The 23829-nt window shown below is 36.0% G+C and overlaps 1 protein-coding gene across 1 annotated transcript in view; it reads right to left on the bottom strand.

Annotated features, from left to right (window-relative positions):
- The window catches only part of Dio2 (iodothyronine deiodinase 2), a 199668-nt gene that overhangs the window by 72725 nt on the left and 103114 nt on the right, over positions 1-23829 (bottom strand). The window contains 1 exon segment of the mRNA XM_048449347.3: positions 6224-6366. Within this exon segment, the coding sequence (XP_048305304.3) occupies positions 6224-6230 (7 nt within the window). The 5' untranslated portion in view covers positions 6231-6366.

The following is a 23829-nucleotide window of genomic DNA, read 5'->3' as shown; positions in this document are numbered from 1 at the left end:
AACCTTCATGTAGGAAACCCAACTTTGTTTGCAGAAATAAAGCTTTTCCTACCACACCTTGCTGCCTACCAGGAACAAGTTACACCACATGGATGAAAAGGAAAAAGAAAATGAATGTGGAAGAAAAAAATCTATAAACTTTCTAATTTTACCAAAACTAACCTAGATCATCTGTTTCACTTGAGCTGGTTCTTAGTCTAAAATAATAGTGTGATATACCTCAAAAGTAATTTAAATATTAGCCTTGCTGGAATAAAAGCAGTCGACAATGAAAGATTCATGGGGGAAAAATGAAGCAACTGATTGCATTGTAACTATACAAGCACAAACTATCATAGATAGGGGAGTGTGTAAGTATTTTATCAAGGAAAGTTCCATCTCCAGCTGTCGTCATCTATGGTCTAGATTGATGACATCTTTCAGGGAGGAAGAAAAGGATGACACAGGCTTCCATTTGGCAAATCTCTTCGGGATTTGAAGCCAGACTTTGAGCTTATTGCTCACTGAGCTAGTCTTTAAGAATAGCTCTTGTAAATCAGGGCAGGGAAGAGATGTTAGACCATAAAGTGCTTGCTAAACAAGCACAAGTACCCGAGTTCAGATATCTAGCACTCACACAGAAAGCCAGGCACAGGAGCACATGCCTGGAATCCCAGAGACGGAGAGACAGAAATGAACAGACCTGGTGGTTTGCTGGTTAGTCAGCCTAGCCTAGCTAGCCTAGCTAGTAATTCCCAGGACCAACTAAGAGGTTCTGTCTTATAAAACAAAGTTTATAAGGCTCCTAGGCATAATATTGAAAATTGATCTCTGGCCTGCACACATGTGTACCTGTACACACCTGAGCATGCATACACACTCACACACACACACACACACGCATGCATGCGTGCACATTCACATACATGCATAAACACACTCACACATTCTTATGCAATCACATACACACACTCATACATACACACATACACACATTCACACATACACACACACTCATACATTCATATACACAGATCCTCACACATTCACACATAATCTCTCACACACTCATACATTTACACATACACATACATTCACGCACATACTCTTACATTCATATACAAACACGCTCGAACATTCACACACACTTCACACCCACATTCACACACAGTTACTCATTCACACACAGTTACACATTCACACACAGTCACACATTCACACACTCATACATTCATATTCTCTCTCTCTCTCTCTCTCTCTCTCTCTCACACACACACACACACACACACACACACACACACACACACGTCTCAGAAACCATGGAAGTTAAGTGACCAAGACATTTGAAGTGCTATAATATTCTCATTGAACTTTCTTTCCCCAGGTGAAATAAATTTAATTTCTTCTCTCCTATCTTCTAAAATCAAATTTTTTCCAAATTTAATAAGAAGTGTCAAGACTCAGAAAGAGACCATTTGTCTGAGGTCCTGCAGTATGAGTTATGATTTATAATTGTCAAGTATACATGCCAATATCAAGCATAAACATGGAAGCAGTATTATGTATTTAGTAGACATTAAATTGAAATAGCTTCAATTAGCTAATGAAGGTGACTCATACCTGTAATCCCAGCACTTGGGAGACTGAGAAAGGGTTGTCCCAAGTTCAAGGTCATCTTGACCTTCTTGGACTAGATAATGAGCCCCTGTCTCAGAAATAAATAATAAACAAGTAAATAAATAATCTACACTGATTCTAATTAAAAGTATGAGAGAGCATAGTTATATTATCTAGATTTCCCAAAGTCTACTACCATAAAATTCTAATTTGGTGGGCTGCATAACTAGAAAGAGAAGAAGCACTGACAAAAACCAGGCAAGAGAGAAGACTAATATGAAATTTGAATAGTATAGACTACATGGGGAGATCATGACAAAGTCATTAGAAATTACAACCCTGGAAAACAGTCATATGCCTCTCAGAGGTGGTCTCATGCTTAGCAATGCCATCGGTACAGAATTTATATTGCAAAGTTCACTTGTGTGAAGGATATAATTTAGAAAGTTTTAGTAAGCTTACAGAATTACACAACCATCACCATGATCTAACTTTAGAATATTTTATCACTGCACAAAGTGGCTTCATACACTCAGCAGGTACCTTCATTCTCTCCTCCCATCCCCAGGCAAAGCACTAATCTGCTTTAATGCTTTGGTTGATTAGTTCATTCTGAACATTTTATATAAATGGAATTCAGAGTGTTTTGTGACAGGTTTCTTTTTACTAAATGTGCTACATTTACATTCGAAGTGTATCTATGTTGTGGCATTTTGCTTTTGTTTTTAAGATTTATTTTCTCTCTCTCTCTCTCTCTCTCTCTCTCTCTCTCTCTCTGTGTGTGTGTGTGTGTGTGTGTGTGTGTGTATGTGTGTGTGTTGTGTGGCCATATGAATGGAGATGCCCACATTGTCCAAAAGAGGGTATCAGAGGCCCTGGAGCTGGAGTTAGAGGCAGCTGTGTGATGTCCAACATGGGTGTTGGGAGACAAGTTCCAATGCTTTGTAAGAACAGCAAATTTCATATCCAGTGAACCATCTCATAAACAACTACTTACAAATTATATCAAATAATCGGTATAATATTTGGATACATCATAATTAGTCTTTTGTTTTACTTTATGTGAAAGTATTAAGGTTGTGTTTCTCATTTTATCTACTATATGAAAACTTGTGTGCCAGTATTTGTGTGAAATATTCATTTTTATGTATCAAGCAATATTTAGAATGGAAATTGGGAGGCCTATGATAATTCTCTGCTTAACTGTTAGAACAAATAAGACTCTTCACCAGAATGGTTGAAAGCTTTACACACCAAGCAGAACATGAGTTCTCAGTTCTCATGTGCTCAGTAACAGTTGTGTCTGTCTTTTCTTTTATAGCACTGAGTTGGTGTGAAGTGGTATTTCATTTGTGGTTTTCACTTGTATTTCCCTAATGACTAGTGGTGCCAAGCATCTATTCATGTGCTTTTTAATCATTTCCAGATTTCTTTTAAGAACTGACTATTCAGATCCTTCGCCAAATTTTTAATTAGGTTGTTTGTAGAATTGTAAGAGTTCTTCATATATTCTAAATTCAAGCCTCTTACCAGCTATATGACAGATAAATATTCTCTCCCATTCTGTGGTTATTTTTTTATACAGATTCTGAATTTTGATCATGCTTCCAATGTCATTCTTAAGAAGCCATTACTAACCCAACGCCATGGATACTTAGAATTGTTTTCCTTTTAATCTTACACGTGGGTCTGCAATCTACTTGCTTTTATAGTGTATATCACCTTATATATGTGTTTAAATCCATATTTTTCACATAAATATCAAGTTATACATGCACCATTTCTTTTTGAACAATTAATTTTGCTCCATTGAATTGACTTGCTCTTTTGTCAAAATGAAATGAACCGAACACTATACTATATCTCTAGCTATTTAATTCTGTTACTCCAAGATAAATAAATAAATATATCCTGTGTCAGTGCCATCCTGGCTTGATTATTACAGCTCTGCAGTGGCTTTCTAAAATAAGGGACAATGATAGCTGTAAACTCACATATTGTTTCTCAATGTTTTAGCTAGTCCAGACTTCTAACATTTTCATAGGAATTTTAGGATCAGTTTGTCAGTTTCCTAAGATAAATTCAGTTTGTTTTTGGGTTGATTTTGTTGAATGTGTAAGAGACTAACATTGAGTATTTTCCATAATGTAAAATATTACAATTATAATTACCCAATAGACAGTCAGTTATTTCAGACTTGATGAGAAGTTGAAGCCATAATTGCATTTTATAAGTAGTCAATAACAGATGCATGTACATGATTGGTAAAAGCAATTAACTGTGAAATGTAAATATAGAAGAAAGTAATTAGTATTTTTAAAAAATGCTATTTATTAATGAACAAATTAGTTAGGTCCTCTAAGAGTATTAATGATAAAAAAGATTTAACTGACTCTAAATAAAAAAACATAATTGAAGAATCAAAATTCATTTAATAGCTGCAAAATATAAGTTCATGACAACTTCTTGAAGCTCGGTTCTTGTAATACTGGACAATATATGATATAATAACAAAACTCCCAGAAATAGGAGAAATCCTGTGTATGTGCAATGATCTAGAATTATGTAACCAATTCAAAAAGAATGCTATGTCAAGATTATTCTTACTGTGTGTGTGGCCATTTCAATGCATTAAAAATTGCTGGAAATAACTATGAGAGAACAATAGAAGCTGTGAACTCCGCAGAATATGTCTGCTTTCTTTGTCCCTTTGAAAAATAAGTCGTATGCTGTCTTTGTTGTGGTCTAGTATTCTACAATAGAGCAATCAAGTAATATTAGACCACACAATAGCTCAAGAAAATCTATTCACCTCTCTGCCTATTTTCAAAAGCATTTTCTCTTGACTTTGAGGATGATAAATATGCTACAGGACTTAATCAGGCCATCTATCCTTAATAAACAGTCCTACTAATTATGAGTTAGCTCTTGCTAGAGGAATTTTCAAATTCCACTTGAAAGGAAAAAGAAATGCTTTATTGAATAATTCTTCTTATTTATGTTTTATTTACTAAACAGCTGTAATTGGTTGCCCCCAGGATCTTCAGCTGTGTTTAGCCTCTGAGTGTCCTTTGTCACATGAACAGTCACTTTAAAGATCTTCCCAAAGCAACAAGTGCCACAAATCAATTATGTTAAAGGGAACTTCCCTGTAACCCCCTTAAATATTCCATTAATGTTTAAATAATGGTCGTTTTGTTCAGTGAAGACATTTTCACAAAACACTAATTATTAACTGTTAGGTTTTTTCAATCATGAGTATGTTTGTTTTGTGAGCAAGATTTACTGAAGGTGATTTTTTTTTTGACCAAGAGGCAGCTAAATACAAAAAAATAGCTATGTTCTTTAGTGTTAAGAATGAACACGTTGGCAAAGAGGTAGTGAGTGTTTCCTTTTTAATTGGGATAGCATTTCCTAGTTTGGGGGGCTACATTGGAAATTTGATGCTGACTGGTAAGAGTGGGTGTTTTATGTTTTTTACCCAATAATATTTTAGTAGTTCCCTGACACCTTACACTGTGAACTACAACTTAAGTTGATGTGCAAATTGAATTTAAAAATGTGATCTAAAAATCTAGCATATCCCTATTGCTAGTCTTATGAATACTTGGTTTGGGGAAATGATAAATTTACCAAGAAATAGAAGTCTATGACTTGACAGTCTGAAAAGCTGTTGCTCTCTTAGTAGCTACTGATGGTAATTTTAAAACTTTTAGAGATTCCTGTATGAGTTTGTCTATTCTAATTGCTCCTCTGAACATTCAAATCATACAAGAGCTTATATGATCATTTGCAATGAAAATATGAATTAAAACACCTAAAAACATTGTTGACCATTATAGATTACTTTACTGTGAAAGAGAGTAAATAAGTATTATCCATGAACAAATATTTCTTCAGGTATACTGTAAAACTATCTCTGATTGCTCAGAGGAACTGAACAAGGATCAGACATGATGTCATCACATTGGAAGTTAGTTTCTGATGTGGGATTCCCTTCTGTGTGCTATCAATATGTTTTATTACTATTGGTTAATAAAGAAGTTGCTTCAGCCTATAGCAGGACAGAATCTAACCAGGCTGGAAGAGATATAGAGGGAGTACGCAGAATAAGAAAGACACCACATAGCTGCTGAAAAAGAAAGACACCAGAAAACCTTACCGATAGGTCACAGCCTTGTGGCGCTACACAGATTAATAGAAAATAGTTAATTTAAGATAAGAGTTAGCCAGGAATATGCTTGAGTCATTGGCCAAGCAGTGTTGTAATTAAAATAGTTTCTGTGTGATTATTTGGGTCTGGGCAACCAGGAAACGAACAAGCATCTCCGTTTACAGTTTCAGCACATTAATTTGGACTCCTTTTCTAAATCACTGCTTTTTGTTCCCTATTTTGGCACACTATCCAACTGGATTGACTCATTTCTCTTCCTAGCTTAAATTGCTGAAGATTTCAGATTGTCTAAGGACTATACGTCGGCTACTTGAACATGCAAACAAAATGATTGACTCAAACAAGAGAGGGACATATTATTTTGGCTCATAGACTCAGAGACTTTAGTACATTATGGTAGGGAAGGCATGGCAGAGTTCATGATCCTAAGGGCATGTGCCAGAGGTTACTTACTTATCATAGCAGAGCAGAAAGCAAAGGGAGAGGGACCAGAACCAGGGACTAGCTGGAAGTTCCAATAGTCATCTAGGGATGACGTCAGCCAGACAGGCCCTATCTTCTAAAGGATCCATAGCCTCCCAGTATGGCAGCTCCATCTGAATATTAAGAATTAAGACATGAGTCAGAGAGAAAGCACATTTCACATTTATTTGATAACAGATGGTGCCTTACATCCAAACCTCATCATTCTTCAAAAGATGAAGCTTTCTTATTTATGTCATCCACCTACCATGAAAAAAAAGCTAATGGTAGTTTTTTAAATAAACTTGACTAACTTATTGTCCATAAAAAATAACACAGACTATTCGTACTACTTGCATGTTTATGTCATGCCTGTCTGTCTCTATGGTGACACTGGCCATTTCCACCTCAGTCCAAGTATCACTTCTTACTTCAAATTATCAGGTCTGACTTGAAAGAAACCTAGAATAGACTCTATTCTGAAAAAAAATATATTGCCAGTAACAATTGGCACATCTTTATTTATTTGACATTTTTAGGCACCTGGCAGTATGATATGTAGTTTACGAAAAATCACATTTAAACCTCCAAGTCCAGAAATAAATGGTGTTTTCCACATCTGCTTCTTGGCTTTCCCTTGTCAGGACAAAGGGATTTTCAGCTCAGTACTCCTATTCTCATGGTCAGAGAGGACAGTGTGCTCATCCAGGAGTAAGAAATGTGTTGTTGGACAGTTTGATCTCAGCTGTCAATGGTCTGATGAGACAAAGAATGTTATACACTATATTCAAATCTAATGCATTGTACATCACATTATGGCCAATAACTCTCAATGATATTATCAGCATAGTCTTCATAGCAACGCTGAGAAGCAAATACTTTTTACAGTCTCATTTCATCGTTGCAGTACTATGGATCAAACTTCTCTCTTCACACATGCTATGTAAGCACCTTACCCCTGAGCTATAGTCCCACCTCTGACTTCATTTTTCAAGGTGAGGAAAATGGTCTCAACTAGAGAGAAAGCTAGAAAAAAAGCCTGCTACCAAAAGACAGGCGCAAGAGTTAACAAGGCCTTATCGGCCTCCTCATCCATACTTATCATACACACTTTACGTCCTCAGAACAATATCATGGATACACGCTCTTATACATACCTTGTGCATTATACATACATTGTTGCATACATTTGTGTGCATATATGTATGTGATTGTGTCTTTTAAAGAAATGAAACAATTGTCTTTGAAGGAAGAATTATTTAAGGAAAAGATTTAAAATGAATAATAGCTGATACTCCGAAAATAAAAAGAAATATCCAATTATAATTAATTGATTCTAAAATCTATATTCATATTTATATGTAAACTAGAGGAATGTATTTATGGGATTTCATATAATTTCACAAATTCAATCTTACTTGGCTTATATATGATCATTGATATTGTAGTTACCACAACGCTTCCAAAGAAGAGGGAATGTAAGATTCTTAACATAGATCTTTTTATATTGACTACTATTCAGAAGAAGAAAAAATAGGGATATACTAGCAAATAAAAAATGTAAAGAAAGAATAGGCACAATGAGTAAGAAGTCTGAACTCCAGTCAATCTAATGTTGTATTTCCTAGAGAATATGAACTATAAAATACAAAAAGAACTTCTAAGGAAAGAGATAATAATTACATCAATAGCTAACATTTAATACAGACAACATACCAAGAACTTTAAATACATTTTTAGATTTATTTTTATTGCTTTCCATTATATGTAAGGGAGAGAGGTATGTGCACATGAATTCAGATGTTCCCAGAGAGCAGAGGTGCCAGGTAACCCTCAAGTTGGGGGTACAGGTGGTTGTGAGCCACCTAATGTGCTGGGAATTGAACTCAAGTCCTCTGGAAGAGTAATACATGTTTTTAAACAATAAGTTATCTCTCTAACCCATATATATGTATTAATATATTTAATATTCATGTAACCCCATGAGGTATAGTTATCACCTGTACTTCACTCAGAGGCCATTATGATTTCGGAAGCTATGAGAACAAATACCTAGAAGTCACCCTTTTTTAAATGTTTTGAGTCAAAATTTCTGATATATGGCTACCGATAGTAGCAGTCTCTCATGTGTAAGGGAAAGATTAATGAAATTAAGAAAAATGAAACATGGATCTACCAATTTCTCTGAATTTACTAAGCAAAGAAATTGCAGTAATTTCAAACTGCATTCTTTTTCAGTCAGTAATTTAACAAGAAATGCATGATAGTGCATGACTATCTAGTAGAGCTTAGGATGTGGAGGCAGGAAAATCAGTAGTCCAAGTCTACTTGGCTATGTAGTAAATCTGAGACCACCTCTCTCAAAATAAATAAATGCTACCATAGTAATTTACGACAGCTCATACGTTAAAAATATAGGAAGTTTTAGAGCAAATGCTTAGTAGAAGGAACAATTGTCAACTATGAAAATAGGTAATAAAAATAGAACAATTGTGTTTACCTGGAACTTCCTCTACAATAGAAAAAATCAGTTGGGAGGGGGAGGGAAAAATGCTGAAAAGAGGGTAAATAGATTCATCCTAAAGACAATGCAAGGAGCTCTCACTGAGTGCAGAGGAAAGTTCAGAAGTCATCAATACCCAAGATAGTCAGGAAAGCATTTGAACTGATTGCTTGAGGTAAGATTTGGAAAATAATTTTCTGGCTCATCTCTTCTTAGAAAGAACAGAGGAACATTCAACAGTTTGATCTCAATCATGATAAGAGATTTGCAGAGATTCTTATATCAAATTCCTTGTTTCTAAAAGTCTTGCCCTAAAGTCTTGTTATTCATATCACAGTCCTTGGATTCCAGGGTGCACAATCCAAGAACTGGCAATCACGGATAAGTGATGCCCGTGCTGTGAAGAGTCTGTTTTACCCTTCCTCGGGTCTTTCTGTGGAGTGTTGTAGGAGAATTACATCATGCATAGCAATTGTATTCAGCCCATCAGCTGATTACAGACATCCCTCCAAGGAAATCTTCAATCCTGATACGCCCCACTCTATTACTCAACTGTGCGGCAATGAAAGATTCATGAAGACATTACCACAGAGGGGTGAAACATGAAACATCCAGGAGGAAATGAGACTTTTTTTTAATTCCTTGATCAATTATGGTGTATTCCATACAGTAGAGAGTAGCAAGCTGTATACATAATAAAAAAAACATTTTTTTATGAGCTTGGGCACCTTGTGCCACATTTCTTATCTCCACAGAAATGTACCGAGTGATGTGATACCTAAGTAAAATTCCAGTTAGAGGCAGAGAGCATATCCATGTTCCTGAACACAAAGCATGTATTTACTCCCAAAATTCACTGACAAAAATGCTATAAAAAACAATACTGAGTCCTTATACAGAACTTTTATTTTTTTATCTTATTGTGTCTGCATGTGTTGTGTGCAAGGTGTATGTGTTTCTCTGTATGTGTGTGCATATGCTCATGATTGTGCAAATGCATGTGCATATATCTGTGCATGTATGTGGAAGTCTGGAATTGATTTCAGATATCTTCCTTATGTGCATTCCATTTTATAGATTGAAACGGGGTCTTGTTGGATCCAGAGTTTAGTTTTGGCTGGTCTGACTATCCATCTTTCTCAGGGCTTACCTTTGCACAGACTGGGATTACAGGTGGCTTTTTCTGGATTCTGGGATCTGAACCTTAGTCTGTACTTCTGCAGTGAGAACTCTACCTGCCGAGTCACCTCCCTAGTCTTATCAGTAGACTTTATCTACTAAGCAGTTTTTTGGCCAAAACCCCACCACAGCAGAGCTACCCCTTTGGTGGGCTTGCCATGTGGTGACTTGGCAATTTCCCAGGCTTGCATATGCTCTCCCCATCTCCCACAGCTTTCCATGTAGTGTGGTGACTTACACAGCTTCTGGATTGTGTTCCCAGCTTACAGTTTGTGTTCCTGGCTCATGAGCTCTGGATTTTTTGATATTCTGGCCACCAGAAAAACGCTGTCCATGTATGAAATTGATTTAATTGCTCTTAATTTGTCAAGCATATTTGTCAGTATTTAAGCATATGCCAATGTGGAACTGAGCAGGACTGTTCAGGCCACTACTGGTCACTTATCTCTGCCATGCACCTGCAACAGCAACACCTACTGGCCAATAAAGATTATTGCACCTACAACAATTTACTGAAATCTCATAACAGAGGTAAGTTCATCCAATAAATAAATAAATAAATAAATTTGAAAGTTATAATATATGCAGACAATATCACCATGCTGGAATTTAATAACTGTGTTGTTTATATAATGGTATTCTTTAGGTGTATATGGTTTCTCTATGCATTCATTTATTTGATATTGGGACTTAGCTTTGTTTTTCATATTATATCCTTAAAAATGGTTTGATAACAGAGTCAAGAATGAGGCACTTTTATAAATGATACAGTCTTTATAGACTAATAATGAACAGATAGCTGATAGAATTTATACCATCACAAATCAAAAGTTAGCTGAAAACATTAATACCATTAAAAAGGATAGATTTTATTTGACAGATAAAATTTAATCTATGTCAAAAGTTGCTGAGAAATTATCTGAAAGAATTAATACAATTTCACAATCAAAATCTGTTTAAAACTTATGATAAGATAGCAAATAGAGTATTTCTCCAAGGAGGCACTCTGTACATCATCCAAATATATCCAAGGATGAGAAGTTGTCATTAATGGAAAATTTTCATACTTTGGAATCATATGTGAAAAATGAGGACCAGAGGTTTTATTAATCAATGAAATAATTAGAAATTTTCACAGGTCAAGAGATTCAGGCCTTAAAAAAGATAGTGGTAAAAACATTTGAAATAATTGAGAAAATTATAGGAACTGATGAGCAGGGAGAAGCGGTACAATGACAGTATTTAGGATTGTCAGTATGTATCGGAGTCCAATTAGATTTATCAAGGGTTTTAGCTACTTATCTTGTGATCATCTCTGGCTAACCATCCAGTACTAAATACCCAAAAGGATTCAGAGAATGTAAATGGAAAGCTATAGGTATGAATGATCTAAAGAAAATTAAGTAATCAGTAGTATCTTATGGCTTGCATTTACCATTTGTTAGGGAGATGGTGAAAATGTGGACTTCAAGCAATAGGGCATCTGACTTCAATTAATTTCAGCAATGCTAGAAGACAGACCACAACTACTTTGGAAATACTACTAGTGAGAAAAGGCAAAAATTTTAGAACAACAGGGAAGAGCAAAAGGAATTGAGGTTTCCCAAGATCAAGTTCTTGGCAAGGGTAATTATGCTGATCCACAGGATCAAGCTCTTTATGATGAACACATCTTGTCCCTATGTCACACAGCAGCCTTAAGTGCTTGGGACAAGATTCAAGAACAAGGAAAAAGAATTGAATCATATACTAGGGTTAAACAAGTCCAAAGAGAAACCTTAAATGACTTTTTATAAAGATCATATAAGGCTATACAAATATGAGTAACAGACGCAGAAGCTAGATGAATATTTTTTTGAATCACTGGCTTTTGAAAATGCCAACTTAGAATGTAAAAGGATACTTGGACCTTTAAAGGTTATATCAGCACCAATAGATGAATGGGTCTTGCATATAATGAATATTGAGACATTTGACTATAATACTGAGGCTTGAGGTAGGAGAAGCAATTTCCAAAGGTGTAAGAAAACATCAAAATGCCAAATGTTTTAATTGTGAAAGAATAGGACATCTGAGAAGGGATTGTAGACAAGGCATTCCTAGAAATAATGTCTCCTTTGGGAATGACAAAAATAGAAGGTCTCAATCTTCAGGATTAGGAAGAAGATGTGACAAAGGCCAGCATTGAACCAATGAATGTAGATAAACAGAAGGCCAACAAGGGAACACAATACCATCAGGAAACTCCTTGGTGGGACCTCCCACAGGCCCCCAGGTCAAATGTGGTCCAGTCATTCCCAGTCACTGTGGAGGACATGTCTCACCAGGAAAATTAAAAAATCTATTGCCTTCTGTAAAAAAATTATACTATTCTTGATGATTGATTAAACATAGAGATGAATCAAAAATTCCAATAGAAAATAGGAAACACATATTTTGGCAGACTTCCTTAAATGATCAAAGACCAAAGCTAAGAGTACATATAAATAACATAGTAATTGAGGGATAACTGAACACAGGTGTGGATTTGACTATCATTACTCCAGAATCTTAGCATTCAAATTGACCTGTTCAAAAGGCAGATGTTTAATACCTAGTAATTGGAACCCTATCTCAAGAGAAACAAAGTATGAGATGGGTTGAGTACATAGGACCAGTGGACAGAGAGGAAGGTTGAGGCCATATGTGGCTAATATCACAGTGAATTTATGGGGTTGTGACCTGCTTCAGCAATGAACTATCCAGATTAACATCCCTGCAGTCCCAGAAACTCATGCTTCTGGAAGGATATTATAATGTACTATTTAAAAAAGGTCACCAGCCATTCAGGCTGTACAAGAACACAAAACAACTAGAAAACCATCGAAGACACCAATGGCCCTACATTTAAAATGGTTGACTGAGGAACCAATATTGGTTAATCAATGGACTTTAACAGAAGAGAGACTGCAGGCTTTAGAACAGCTGGTATGGGAGCCACTAGATGCTCACCATATTGAAGAATCAACCAGACCTTGAAATTCTCCTGTATTTGTTGTTTAAAAAAATCTGGAAAATGGAAAATGGTGACAGATCTAAGAGCTGTCAATAACATAATTCAACCTATAGATCCTCTACAATCAGAAATTCCTTTGCCTTCCCTATTGCCTAAAATATGGTCTCTTGTAGTAATTGATTTAAAAGATTGTTTCTTCACTATACCCTTCCAAGAAAAGGACAGAGAAAAATTTTCCTTCTGAGTGTCTACTTATAAAAATTCTCAATCTAGTAGGAGATTCTGATGGACCATTCTCCCACAGGAAATGCTCAATATCCCCACAATGTGCCAATACTTTGTAAGTCAACCATTGTAAATAATACACAAACAATTTCGTAAATCTATCATTTATCATCAAATGAATGACATTTTCCTGATTCAAATGCAGATCCCTTAGAAAGAACATTGGATGAAATAAAGTTTTGCCTAAATAGGGACTATAAATTGTTTCTGAAAAAATACAAAGAGGAAATTCTATCAATTACCTAGGTTATAAAATAGGTTTACAAAAAACTCAAATTAGGAGAGAACACAAAATGCTCAAATTAGGAGAGACCAATTGCAGACTCTTAATGACTTTCAAAGATTGCTAGGAGACATTTTCAATCTATGACTTGCTGTTGGGATAATACCTGATCTAATAATTCATTTAAACAAAACCTTGGATGGTTACAAAGACTTAAATAGTCCCAGGAAATTAAAGCTGAAGCTGAGAAAGAATTAACTTTGTTCAGGAGAAATTATAGGCGGCGCATGTGGATCAGGTAAATCCAAATCTTAATGCATTCTAGTCATATTGCCTTCCAGAATTTCCCCTGCAGTAATTTTAAGGCAGAGAGAAGATATTATTTTAGAATGGATATTTTTACTATATAAACCAAGTAAAAAATTAAAAACTTAAGTGGAAAAAGTCTCTAAATTAATTGTAAAAGGAAAATTGAGACTTTGACAACTAGCAGGAATAGACCCGGTAGAGATTATTGTGCCTTTTACTATTTGATTAAATTAAAAAATTGTGGGAAGACAATGAACTCTGGCAAAGAGTTTGTGCCTACTTTTTAGGAGCAATTAATAGCAATTGAACAAAAGCAATAGAATTAACCTTATAAAGAGGGCTAATTGGACTATTCCCAGCATTGTACATGACACACAAATAACTGGAGCCTGTACATTCTATACTGATGCAAATAAATCAGGAAAGGAAGGTTACAAACCTGAAGAATTAAGTAAGGTTGAATGAGGCCCTTATAATTCTGTCCAAAAGTGAGAAGTATAAACCATTTTCATGGTACTAAAGAATTTTAAAGAACCTCTCAATATAGTTACTGATTCACAATATGCAGAAAGAATTGTTTTGCATATGGAAACCACTGAATTTACACCAGATGATACAGAATTGACTTCATTATTCATTCATGTTGAAGATATAATCAAGAATAGGCTTTGTCTCATATACATAGCACACATCCAATCCCATATGGGTCTGCTAGGTCCTCTAGCAGAAAGTAATGCAGAAATTGATCAATTATTGATTGAAAATGTGTTGAAGGCCTCAGAATTTCATAAAATATTATATCAGTAGCAAAGACTTAAAGAAAGAGCTTTCTATTACATGGAAGGAAGCTATGGAGTTTATAAAAAGATGTCCTACTTGCTCTTTCTATAACCAAACACCACTACTTGTAGGGAATAACCCAAAGTGTGCCAAAGGAATGAAATCTGGCAAAAGGATGTGTTCCACTTTATAGAATTTAGAAAATTAAAATATATATACTACTCCATTGATTCTTATTCAGGTTTTCAATGAGCAACTGCTTTGAACTCATAAAAGACTGATTCAGTAATCAAACATTTATTAGATGTTATGGCTGTCATGGGTAAACCTGCACAAATAAAGACAGATAATGGTCCAGCAAATGTCCTTAAGAAAATGAAACAATTTTTGGCTTATTAAAATATGAAACATATTATAGGTATGCCAAACAATCCTACAGGTCAGACAGTTATAGAAAGATCATATTGAACTATAAAGGATATGTTAAACAAATAGAAATGGATGGAAAATACTCCCAGAAACAAATTGCATAATGCTTTATTAACCTTGAATTTTCTTAACACTAATGAGAAAGAATCAACAGTAGCAGAGATAGTAGAAATAACTTCTGAATTAAAAGAGCCAGTGTATTTCAAGGATGTGTTGACCTCATAATGAAAACCAGGAGATGTGATGTTGTTAGAGAAGGGGTTTTGCTCTTGTTTCCACAGAAGAAAAGCTATGGATACCTTCAAGATTGATAAAGATTCGATATGAAAAAGAGAAACCTCTTGAGACACAGGAATGACAGCTCATCCACAGAGGTGACAACCAGACAGGTGATATGGAAACTTCATAAGGATTTTGGCAGGGTTTTCTTCTTTGCCTTTGCAGGAAAATACTCATCTTCAAAAAGTCAAGAGACTGGACATTTTGATGCCTGAAGAAGAAAAAATATCTATCCAGAAAGAATCACCGAGCAAAGAAAAATCTGACTTATGGTACCTTATTCAGTACAGGGTAAAATATCATCACCTAAACACACACACACACACACACACACACACACACACACACACATACTTCTCAGTGTAATAAAAGTGTAAATCACTTAAAAAATCAAAGCTGGCTTTGAAGTTGGAGTATGGTTATCCTTCTCTAAATCTAAGCATGTTGTTAAAAGAAAAATTCAGAGTTTCTGTCTCATATCAGGAGCCATCTGGTATGGGACAGAAAGAAGAAAGACTTGGAAAAAATTTACTTCTCTCCAAAGCTATTTTTGTCTCTATAGTACATTTCATCTAATATATGTCTATATGAATAATATTTGTTTTTCACAATGAACAATAATTTTTCCTGCTGTAATATCAAGTTTCCAGGAAAAAGACAGGGCATCATAACATTGATTCCACCTGGTTGATATGATGTCATGATACTGATAGACTTACTTTAAGATCACTTTTAGGTACCAGCTGTTCAAGATAACTCCAACTTGTTTAGCTGAGATGGTTCACCTTCTTACAACATTCTGGCCAGAACTTCAAATAAGAACTTAAGAAAAACCCTTCATTATACTAAATTCTAATTGTAATTAATTCAAAGGTAGTATGGGACTACTTTATCATGTTCATCTAGAAGACTTTTTCTGGTGGACTAGCTCAACAAGTTCAAGGCCAGAGCTAGATGTGTTTATCCAACAGTAGTGACCCAATAATCCAGTTTGTCTTTCTTTAGATTTGGAAAGGATGAAATTAGGGGAGGAAGACCTTCAAAGACTTTAGACTTGAGAAGAGCCTTTCTGTCTGCTTGTTGTATGTATGTATATCAGCTTTCTCACCCACTAATAAATGCCTTTTTTTACCAGAGGGGGAAGAGAAAGAAAACTTGGGCAATGTACCACTCTGGCTCTGTCACCTGCAGCACATACAGGCTGACTTCAGTTTACATCTGCCACTGTCCTTGATGGGTATTTCACAGTCCTGCCATCTCTAGTATTCTAAGGTCTCCATTGCACCTGAGACTGCCTCTTCACCAGTGACCTCTTCTGGCTTTTCTTCAGAGACTCAGACCCTGACACTATACCAGGCTCCAGGAATTCTCTAAGATGCCCCCAATTATACAGTCTTTGTGATCTCAAAGCTATTACCATGAGGATCACTATTATATATTGCCAAGTTCTGCTGCCAGCATGAGATGTTCACCCCCTGGAGCACAGCTTCTTTATGCTGACACTGAGGAAACGCTTTTGTTTGTACCAAATAAATCACAGATTTCACCACAGTGGTGCTAGTGTCTATCAATCACAACTGACTTTAAAGACAGAGAGAGAGAGAGAAGAGAGAGAGAGAGAGAGCGCAATCAACAAGCACACAAAGCTGAGGCAAACCTCATAAACACACTATCCTCACAAACACACCATCCCACACTTAGGCAGTCTTTGCTTCCATATGAAACCACATAACCCAGGCTTCCATCACCTCAATTTCTCTAAGCATTCATAGCTTCCAATTTTCCATAAAATTCAACCTTTACTCTAAACCCATAACACACAACAGTTTTTCCAGCCTAGTACCAAAGGCTTCCACATTTTTTCTACAAACAGTCCAAGGCATAATAGCCTGTAGTCAAATTTATGACAGCAATATCCCACTTCTCTAATACCAATTTATGTTCTAGTTTCATTCTGTTGCTATGACAGCTATGACAAACACCATGAACAATAGCAATTAAGAGGAGAAAAATTTTTTTTCAGCTCATCATCCATCACTAAGAGAAATAAGGGCAAGCAAGAGAAACCATGGAGGAACATTGCTTGCTGGGTGACAGGCTCATGTTTATCTAGTCTCCTTGGATGACCCAGGACCACCTGCCCAGGAATTGTACCACCCACAGTGGTGTGGGCCCTCTTATGCAAACTAACAATCAAGATAATCCCCTACAGACACAGACACAGGTCAGTTTGAATCCGCTCTAAGTAATGCTGCAATTGAGACTACCTTTCCAGGTGACTGTAGACTATGTAAAAATGAAAGTTAAGACAATTCATGCTTGTGTTTTCCTCAGCATCAAAAAACTACAAAGAATATTGACTTTCTAATATTTAATCTGGAAATCAAACAGACAGAAGGAAACCAAAATTAGTGTACTTAAAAAAAAATAACCAGACTCACTTAGCGTTTGCCTTTAAAACATCCTGATAATGCATCATGTTTATTCTCAGGTAGATCTGTTATAACCACTTCTGGTTCTCAGCTATCAAACATAAATTAAAGGAGAGATAGCTTCTTCAAGATGCAGGCCTTCTAAGAGCATGCCTTCATTTTCTTGTATTTCTTTCCCTCACCTACATCACTGACCAAGGTAGATTGTAGTTGACTTGCATTCTGGGTCCTTTAGTACTATAGATCTGCTTCCATAGTATTGATTCCATGTCTTTTTTTTTAAGTAATTTTATTAAATTATAAAAGTTTCCATTTACGCCCCTCTTCCCAACACCCTCCCACTCCCCCCCTCCCTCTCCTCCTCCCTCTTTGTCCCTAAAGGCAGTCAGGGTTTCCTGCCCTGTGGGAAGTTCAAGTTCCTCCCCCCTCTCTCCAGGTCCAGGAAGGTGAGTATCCAAGCAAACTGGATCCCCAAAATCCAGTATATGCAGAGGAAACATGTCCCAGTGACATTGTCAATGGCTTTTCAGAAAGACTCCGGGAAAAAAACAAACTCCTAGAAAAAAAACAAACATTTGTAGTGTAGAAAAGATGAGCAAACTTCTCCTGTAAAAGTTTATGTATATATGATATGTGAAGCATGGTTAAGTAAAATGAATTACAGATGTTTTATAGACATTACATTATATAGCAAAGCATATCTACAACTCTTAGGTAAATAACATAAATAAAAAGAATATCTCCTTCATAAATCTTTGAAAAATACAAACATCAGAATAAATGATCATTTTATTATCTTAAAAAAAAAAAGAAAGTTAAGACAAGAACAACCACCTAACTGCTTTCTCTCTGGGGCTCTTTACTTAATACACTAAGTTGTTATATCTTTTAAACTTGATTTGTTAAAAGCATTTTGCATATTTAATATGGTAGCTTTTGATTTAAAATTATAAATAAACTTTCAGAGTTTGGACCTTTATTAGCATATTTTTGATTATTTTATTTTATTTTATTTTATTTTGCAAGCATGCACGTATGTGCACATAGTGGGTACACATACAGAGATCATAAGAGGGTGTCAGATTCTTGGAACTAAAATTATGAATGGTTTTGAGTCACCATATAGGTGGCTGGAAATGAAATTATATCATCTGCAATAGCAATAAGTGGGGTTTTTTTAAGTTCTACTAATTTTTTTCTTGGTTATCATTCATATATATATTCATGTATAGTTCAATAAAAGCAATTATATATGAATATATAATATAATATATATTTATTATATAATATTACATATTTATAATATTTATTATGTAATAAATACATTTATATATGTGAATATGTGTGTGAATGTATATAATATATTATATAATCTTATATTTGCATTTTACATATATTTATATATGATTACCTTTATGAGCTATACATTTTCTATGCTCCTCTCCCTTCCTCCCTCTCCCCTTCTATCCTCTCCCATGACCCTCACACTCCCAATTTACTCAAGAGATTTTGTCTTTTCTCCTTCCTATATAGTTCCATGTATGTCTCTCTTAGGGTCCCATTTGTTGTCTGGGTTCTTTGGGATTGTGATTTGTAGCTTGGTTTGCCTTTGCTTTATGTCTAGAAGCCACTTATTAGTAAGTATATATTATATTTGTCTTTTTTAATCTGGGTTACCTCACTCCATATAGTATTTTCTAGATCCATCCATTTGCCTGCAAGATATCATTATTTTTTACTGCTGTTTTACTACTCCATTGCGTAAATGACAACATTGTCTTGATCCATTCTTCTGTTGAGGGGCATCTAGGTTGTTTCATGGTTCTGGCTATTACAAATAATGCTGCTATGAACATAGTTCAGCACATGTCCTTGTGGTATGATTGAACATCCTTTGAATACATACCCATAAGTGGTATTGTTAGGTCCTGAGGTAGATTGTTTCTCAATTTTCTGAGAAATCGCCATAGTGATTTTCAAAGTGGCTGTACAAGTTGCACTACCACAAGCATTGGAGAAGTCTTCCCCTTACTCCACATTTTGTCGAGCATAAGATGCCATCAGTGTTTTTGATCTTGGCCATTCTGACAGGTATAAGATAAAATCTCAGAGTCATTTTGATTTGCCTTTTTTTTTTTTCTGCTAGCTAAGGGTGTTGAGCATCTTAAGTGTCTTTCAGTCTTTCAGCCATTTGAGATTCATCTGTTGAGCATTCACTGTTTAGGTCTATACTGATTTTTTATTAGATTATTTGTTCTTCTGATGTCAAGTTTCTTCAGTTCTTTGTATATTTTAGAGATCAGTCCTCTGTCCAATGTGAGGTTGGTGAAGATCTTTTACAAAACTGTAGGCTACTATTTTGTCTAGCTGACCATGTCCTTTGCTTTACAAAAGCTTCTCAGTTTCAGGAGTTCCCATTTATTAATTGTTGCTTTCCATGTCTGTGTTACTGGTGTTATATTTAGGAAGGGGTCTCATGTGTCAATGCATTCAAGTGTACTTCTCACTTTCTCTTCTGTAAGGTTCATTGTGGTTGGTTTTATGTAACAAGTGTTTTTCACTGCTAAGTAATCTCTCCAACCTTGTTAGTACATTTAAATAATACAAGTTTTACTATATCTGGGTTGTTTTTGATTTACAAAGTATTTTTTAATCCAAGACACTTAATTCTTATCCCTTCTTTGCCACTTATATTATTAACTCAACACCAATAAATGTTTATTGTTCAAGGTAAATAAATCTTCAATCAAACAACTTTTTTTAAAAATAAAATACTCAGCTTTTAAAATCCATGTATATAAAATCATGGGTCATTATGACACACCTTGGTCAAATAAATACCACATTGTCAATATTGTTATGAATGATAAAATATTATATCTGCTCAAATAAGTAAATATTTTGTCATTATAATAAAAAAAGAGAGGGAGAGAGAGCAGTGATCCAGAAAGCCTACAGGACGGCATGCTCTGTCCTGAGCAGGATGATTGACATTTTATTTAAATCATGTGAAACTAAGATTTGGTGAGAGGAAATCACCTACCATTAAGTCATACAGAGACAAAAACGAGCTTCTTCTGACTTTGAAGAAGTCTTTCTGTACAAAGTCACAAAATAAGTCTCACCACATGTCTGAGGAATGTGCCATCACACTTGGTGGCCAGTGTTATTTTTCTTAGACTCTTAGAAGCCTGTTTAAGCCCCAGATAACAGCTATTACTGACATTATGTGCTTAGGTACAGAAACCGAGAGAAAATGATAAGTAATATGGGCAAGGTGAACACTAGAACACGAAAATCTCCCTTTATCTAACTCAGATTGCAGAGTATCTGGAGGAGAATATAGTTTGTTTTGTGTTTTGTTGTTGTTTTGCTTTTTAGAGAAAAGGCTGTGAAGACATACAAAAGTTTTAGTGGTTAGAGAATTTGGTCTTTACAGATTTACTTCTGAAGAACATTATCCGGAATGATTTAGGACTGATCCACAAATGTTCTTGAAATCAAATACCACAATCAAAGAGTAAAATTCAGGCCTACAAGATGGCTCAGTAGATAAAATCACTTGCCACTCAAGTTTGATTCCCTGAATTCATTCCATGGACCCCACAGGGAACGGAGAGGAACAACTCCTTGGACTCACTCACTCATGCCATGACAGGCACTCCACTCACTCATGCCATGACAGGCACATACCCATACTCTCATATGTACATATATGATACACACATACATACACACACAATAATAGTTAAGTTATATTTTTAAGAGAATAAAATCAATTATGTCTGGTTTCTAGTTTAGATCAATAGAAATATTTGTTACTATTATACACACAAGCACATAAAGGGAGGAGGAGAGGGAGTGGGGGGAGTGGGAGGGTGTTGGGAGGAGGGGCGGAAATGGAAACTTTTATAATTTAATAAACTTTGGAAAAAAAAACATTTTAGTGTACCTGAAACATAGCAACAAGCTGGGGAAAACTCTGTTCCTTCCCACAATCACCAGATAACCAAAGCACTATTTGCCTATTTCTCAAGGACGGCAGACTCATACTCTTTGTTCTAAGACAAAAAACAAAATGAGAACACAAATAAGGGCATCAGCTGAGTCTCTTCCACCTCTAACTCTTTTGTCAGATTGTCACTCAAAAAGCAGGAAGATGGGGCAGGAGGAAAGAAAGAAAAATAAACTTTCAATTTCAAATACTTTGGAAAGTTTTAAAGTAATTAAGTTCACTGATATTGGACCTATTCTTTATAAAGTGATATTTTAACATCTGCCCTAGAAAATTTGAATACCTGAGGGGATAGATATCTACCCTGAGACTGATTTTTAAAAAGAGTAAACAAACCAGAGAGTATTCTACATGCAATTCTAAACCAGTTGCTGAAATGGGTTAATTTAAGATATAAGAGATAGCAAGAAATTTGCTTAAGTGATTGGTCAAGCAGTGATTTAAAAAATATAGTTTCTGTGTGATTATTTTGAGTTAGAGCAGTCATGAAATGAACTAGTGGCCTCTGTCAACACCAAATTTTTAGGTAATTAGAATATATTTATTATAAAGAAACCAAAATAATGATAAAAATGTATGGAAATGGACATAGAAGCAGTCTTAATATTTAGTTCAGTTTCTTTTGTGTGTTCATTACAGTTCAGCCATGTTGAAGACCAGGGACCAAGCAAATATTGTGCGCTAGGATTTTCAGAGATGCTTAGAAATAAAACCTGACACTCCTAACTTTACTTTATTTCTCACTACAACTCCAGAAAGAACTTTATTGCCATCCCTCTATTGACTTAGAAGTTGACTCTCAGTGGAATTCTAAAGATTACCTTTGGCAACACAGGAAGGTTTCAGATCCTATCTACAACATTATTTGCATATTGCTATGATTACTTTCTTTTTCATTCTATAGACAATACATTTACCCCTTGCCAACAGCCAGAACCCTTACTAAAATGGAAAGGCATGTGGAATCCCTCTGAGCTCCCTGTGTGTGCCTTAATGTTGTTCCAGTGGGAACTGGAGAAATTACTCAGTGGTTAAGAGCATTGGTTGCTCTTCCAGCAGACTTGGCTTTGGTTCTCAGCACCCACCTGCTAGCTCACAATCATCTGCAACCCTAATTCCAAAGGTTATGATTCCCTCTTCTGATCTCTGTGGACATCCATGTAGTGAGCATACATATATGAATGCAAATAATCACACACATCAAAGTAAAACAATACTGTAAATGGCTCCATTGAACATGACATATATTAAATTTTTGGTCATTTCACATCATGAAACACAACTCTGACCACCTCCCTGTCACCCATAGCCTCCCTAATTGCATCCCACATGAAAGAAAACAAAACAAAGTAGCAAGCAAGCAAACAAAAATAAACAAGCAAACAAAAGCTTCCTCAATAAACCAAAAAAGAACAAAAACCACACCAGAAACAGAAAAATCCCTGCTTCTCCATCTCTCCTGACTCTCCATTACCTCGTCATCTGTCCTGGTAACATTGGAGGCTTTGGTGTATCCTACAGTACATCCCTTTGTTCCATCAGCTTGACTGGAAACTAACTGTTCATTGTAATGAGTCCTTGGTCTAGCTCAAAGCCTCTAGATTTTGGTATACCATCCTCACTGGATCCTCACCAAATCTCTTCTGGGATACCCTGTGACTCGGAGATCTTGCAGGTATCATTCCACAGGACCAGTCCCTTCACAAGCTGTAGCAAAATCTAGATAAGATAGATGCTAAGGTGGGTCAACCCAAGGCCAGTTGTGGGCCTGGGTGCCAGTCAGGCAGGTCAGATGGAACCCCTGCAGCAATTACCTTGGGTGTGGTGGCAGAGGCAGGTCCCCTACATGCATGTCCTCAGGATAGGTTCATCCTTGACTCTGGTCATGCCCTGTCTCCAGAGGGCAAGGGCCAGCTCTCTTGTTACAGTGACAGCAAGAGGCAAGGCCAGCTTTCCCATGGCAGGGAATGGTGGCACAGGCTCGGTATAGCATTCTGGTTTAAAATCGCATCATTCCTAAGGCCTCCTGAGGTGATACTGGCCATAGACACCAACACAGACCCCACCTGCAGCTGGACCAGGAACCCAAACATGGCCCTAAGCAGTAGGTTAGGACTCATGACAGCCTGACTCTTGGTGGGAGGAATGGTCACCCAGGTAGAAATGGT

The sequence above is a fragment of the Myodes glareolus genome, chromosome 11, assembly GCF_982192425.1.
Source record: "Myodes glareolus chromosome 11, mMyoGla1.1, whole genome shotgun sequence".
Lineage (NCBI taxonomy): Eukaryota > Metazoa > Chordata > Mammalia > Rodentia > Cricetidae > Myodes > Myodes glareolus.
This window is presented reverse-complemented; position numbering and strand designations above follow the sequence as displayed.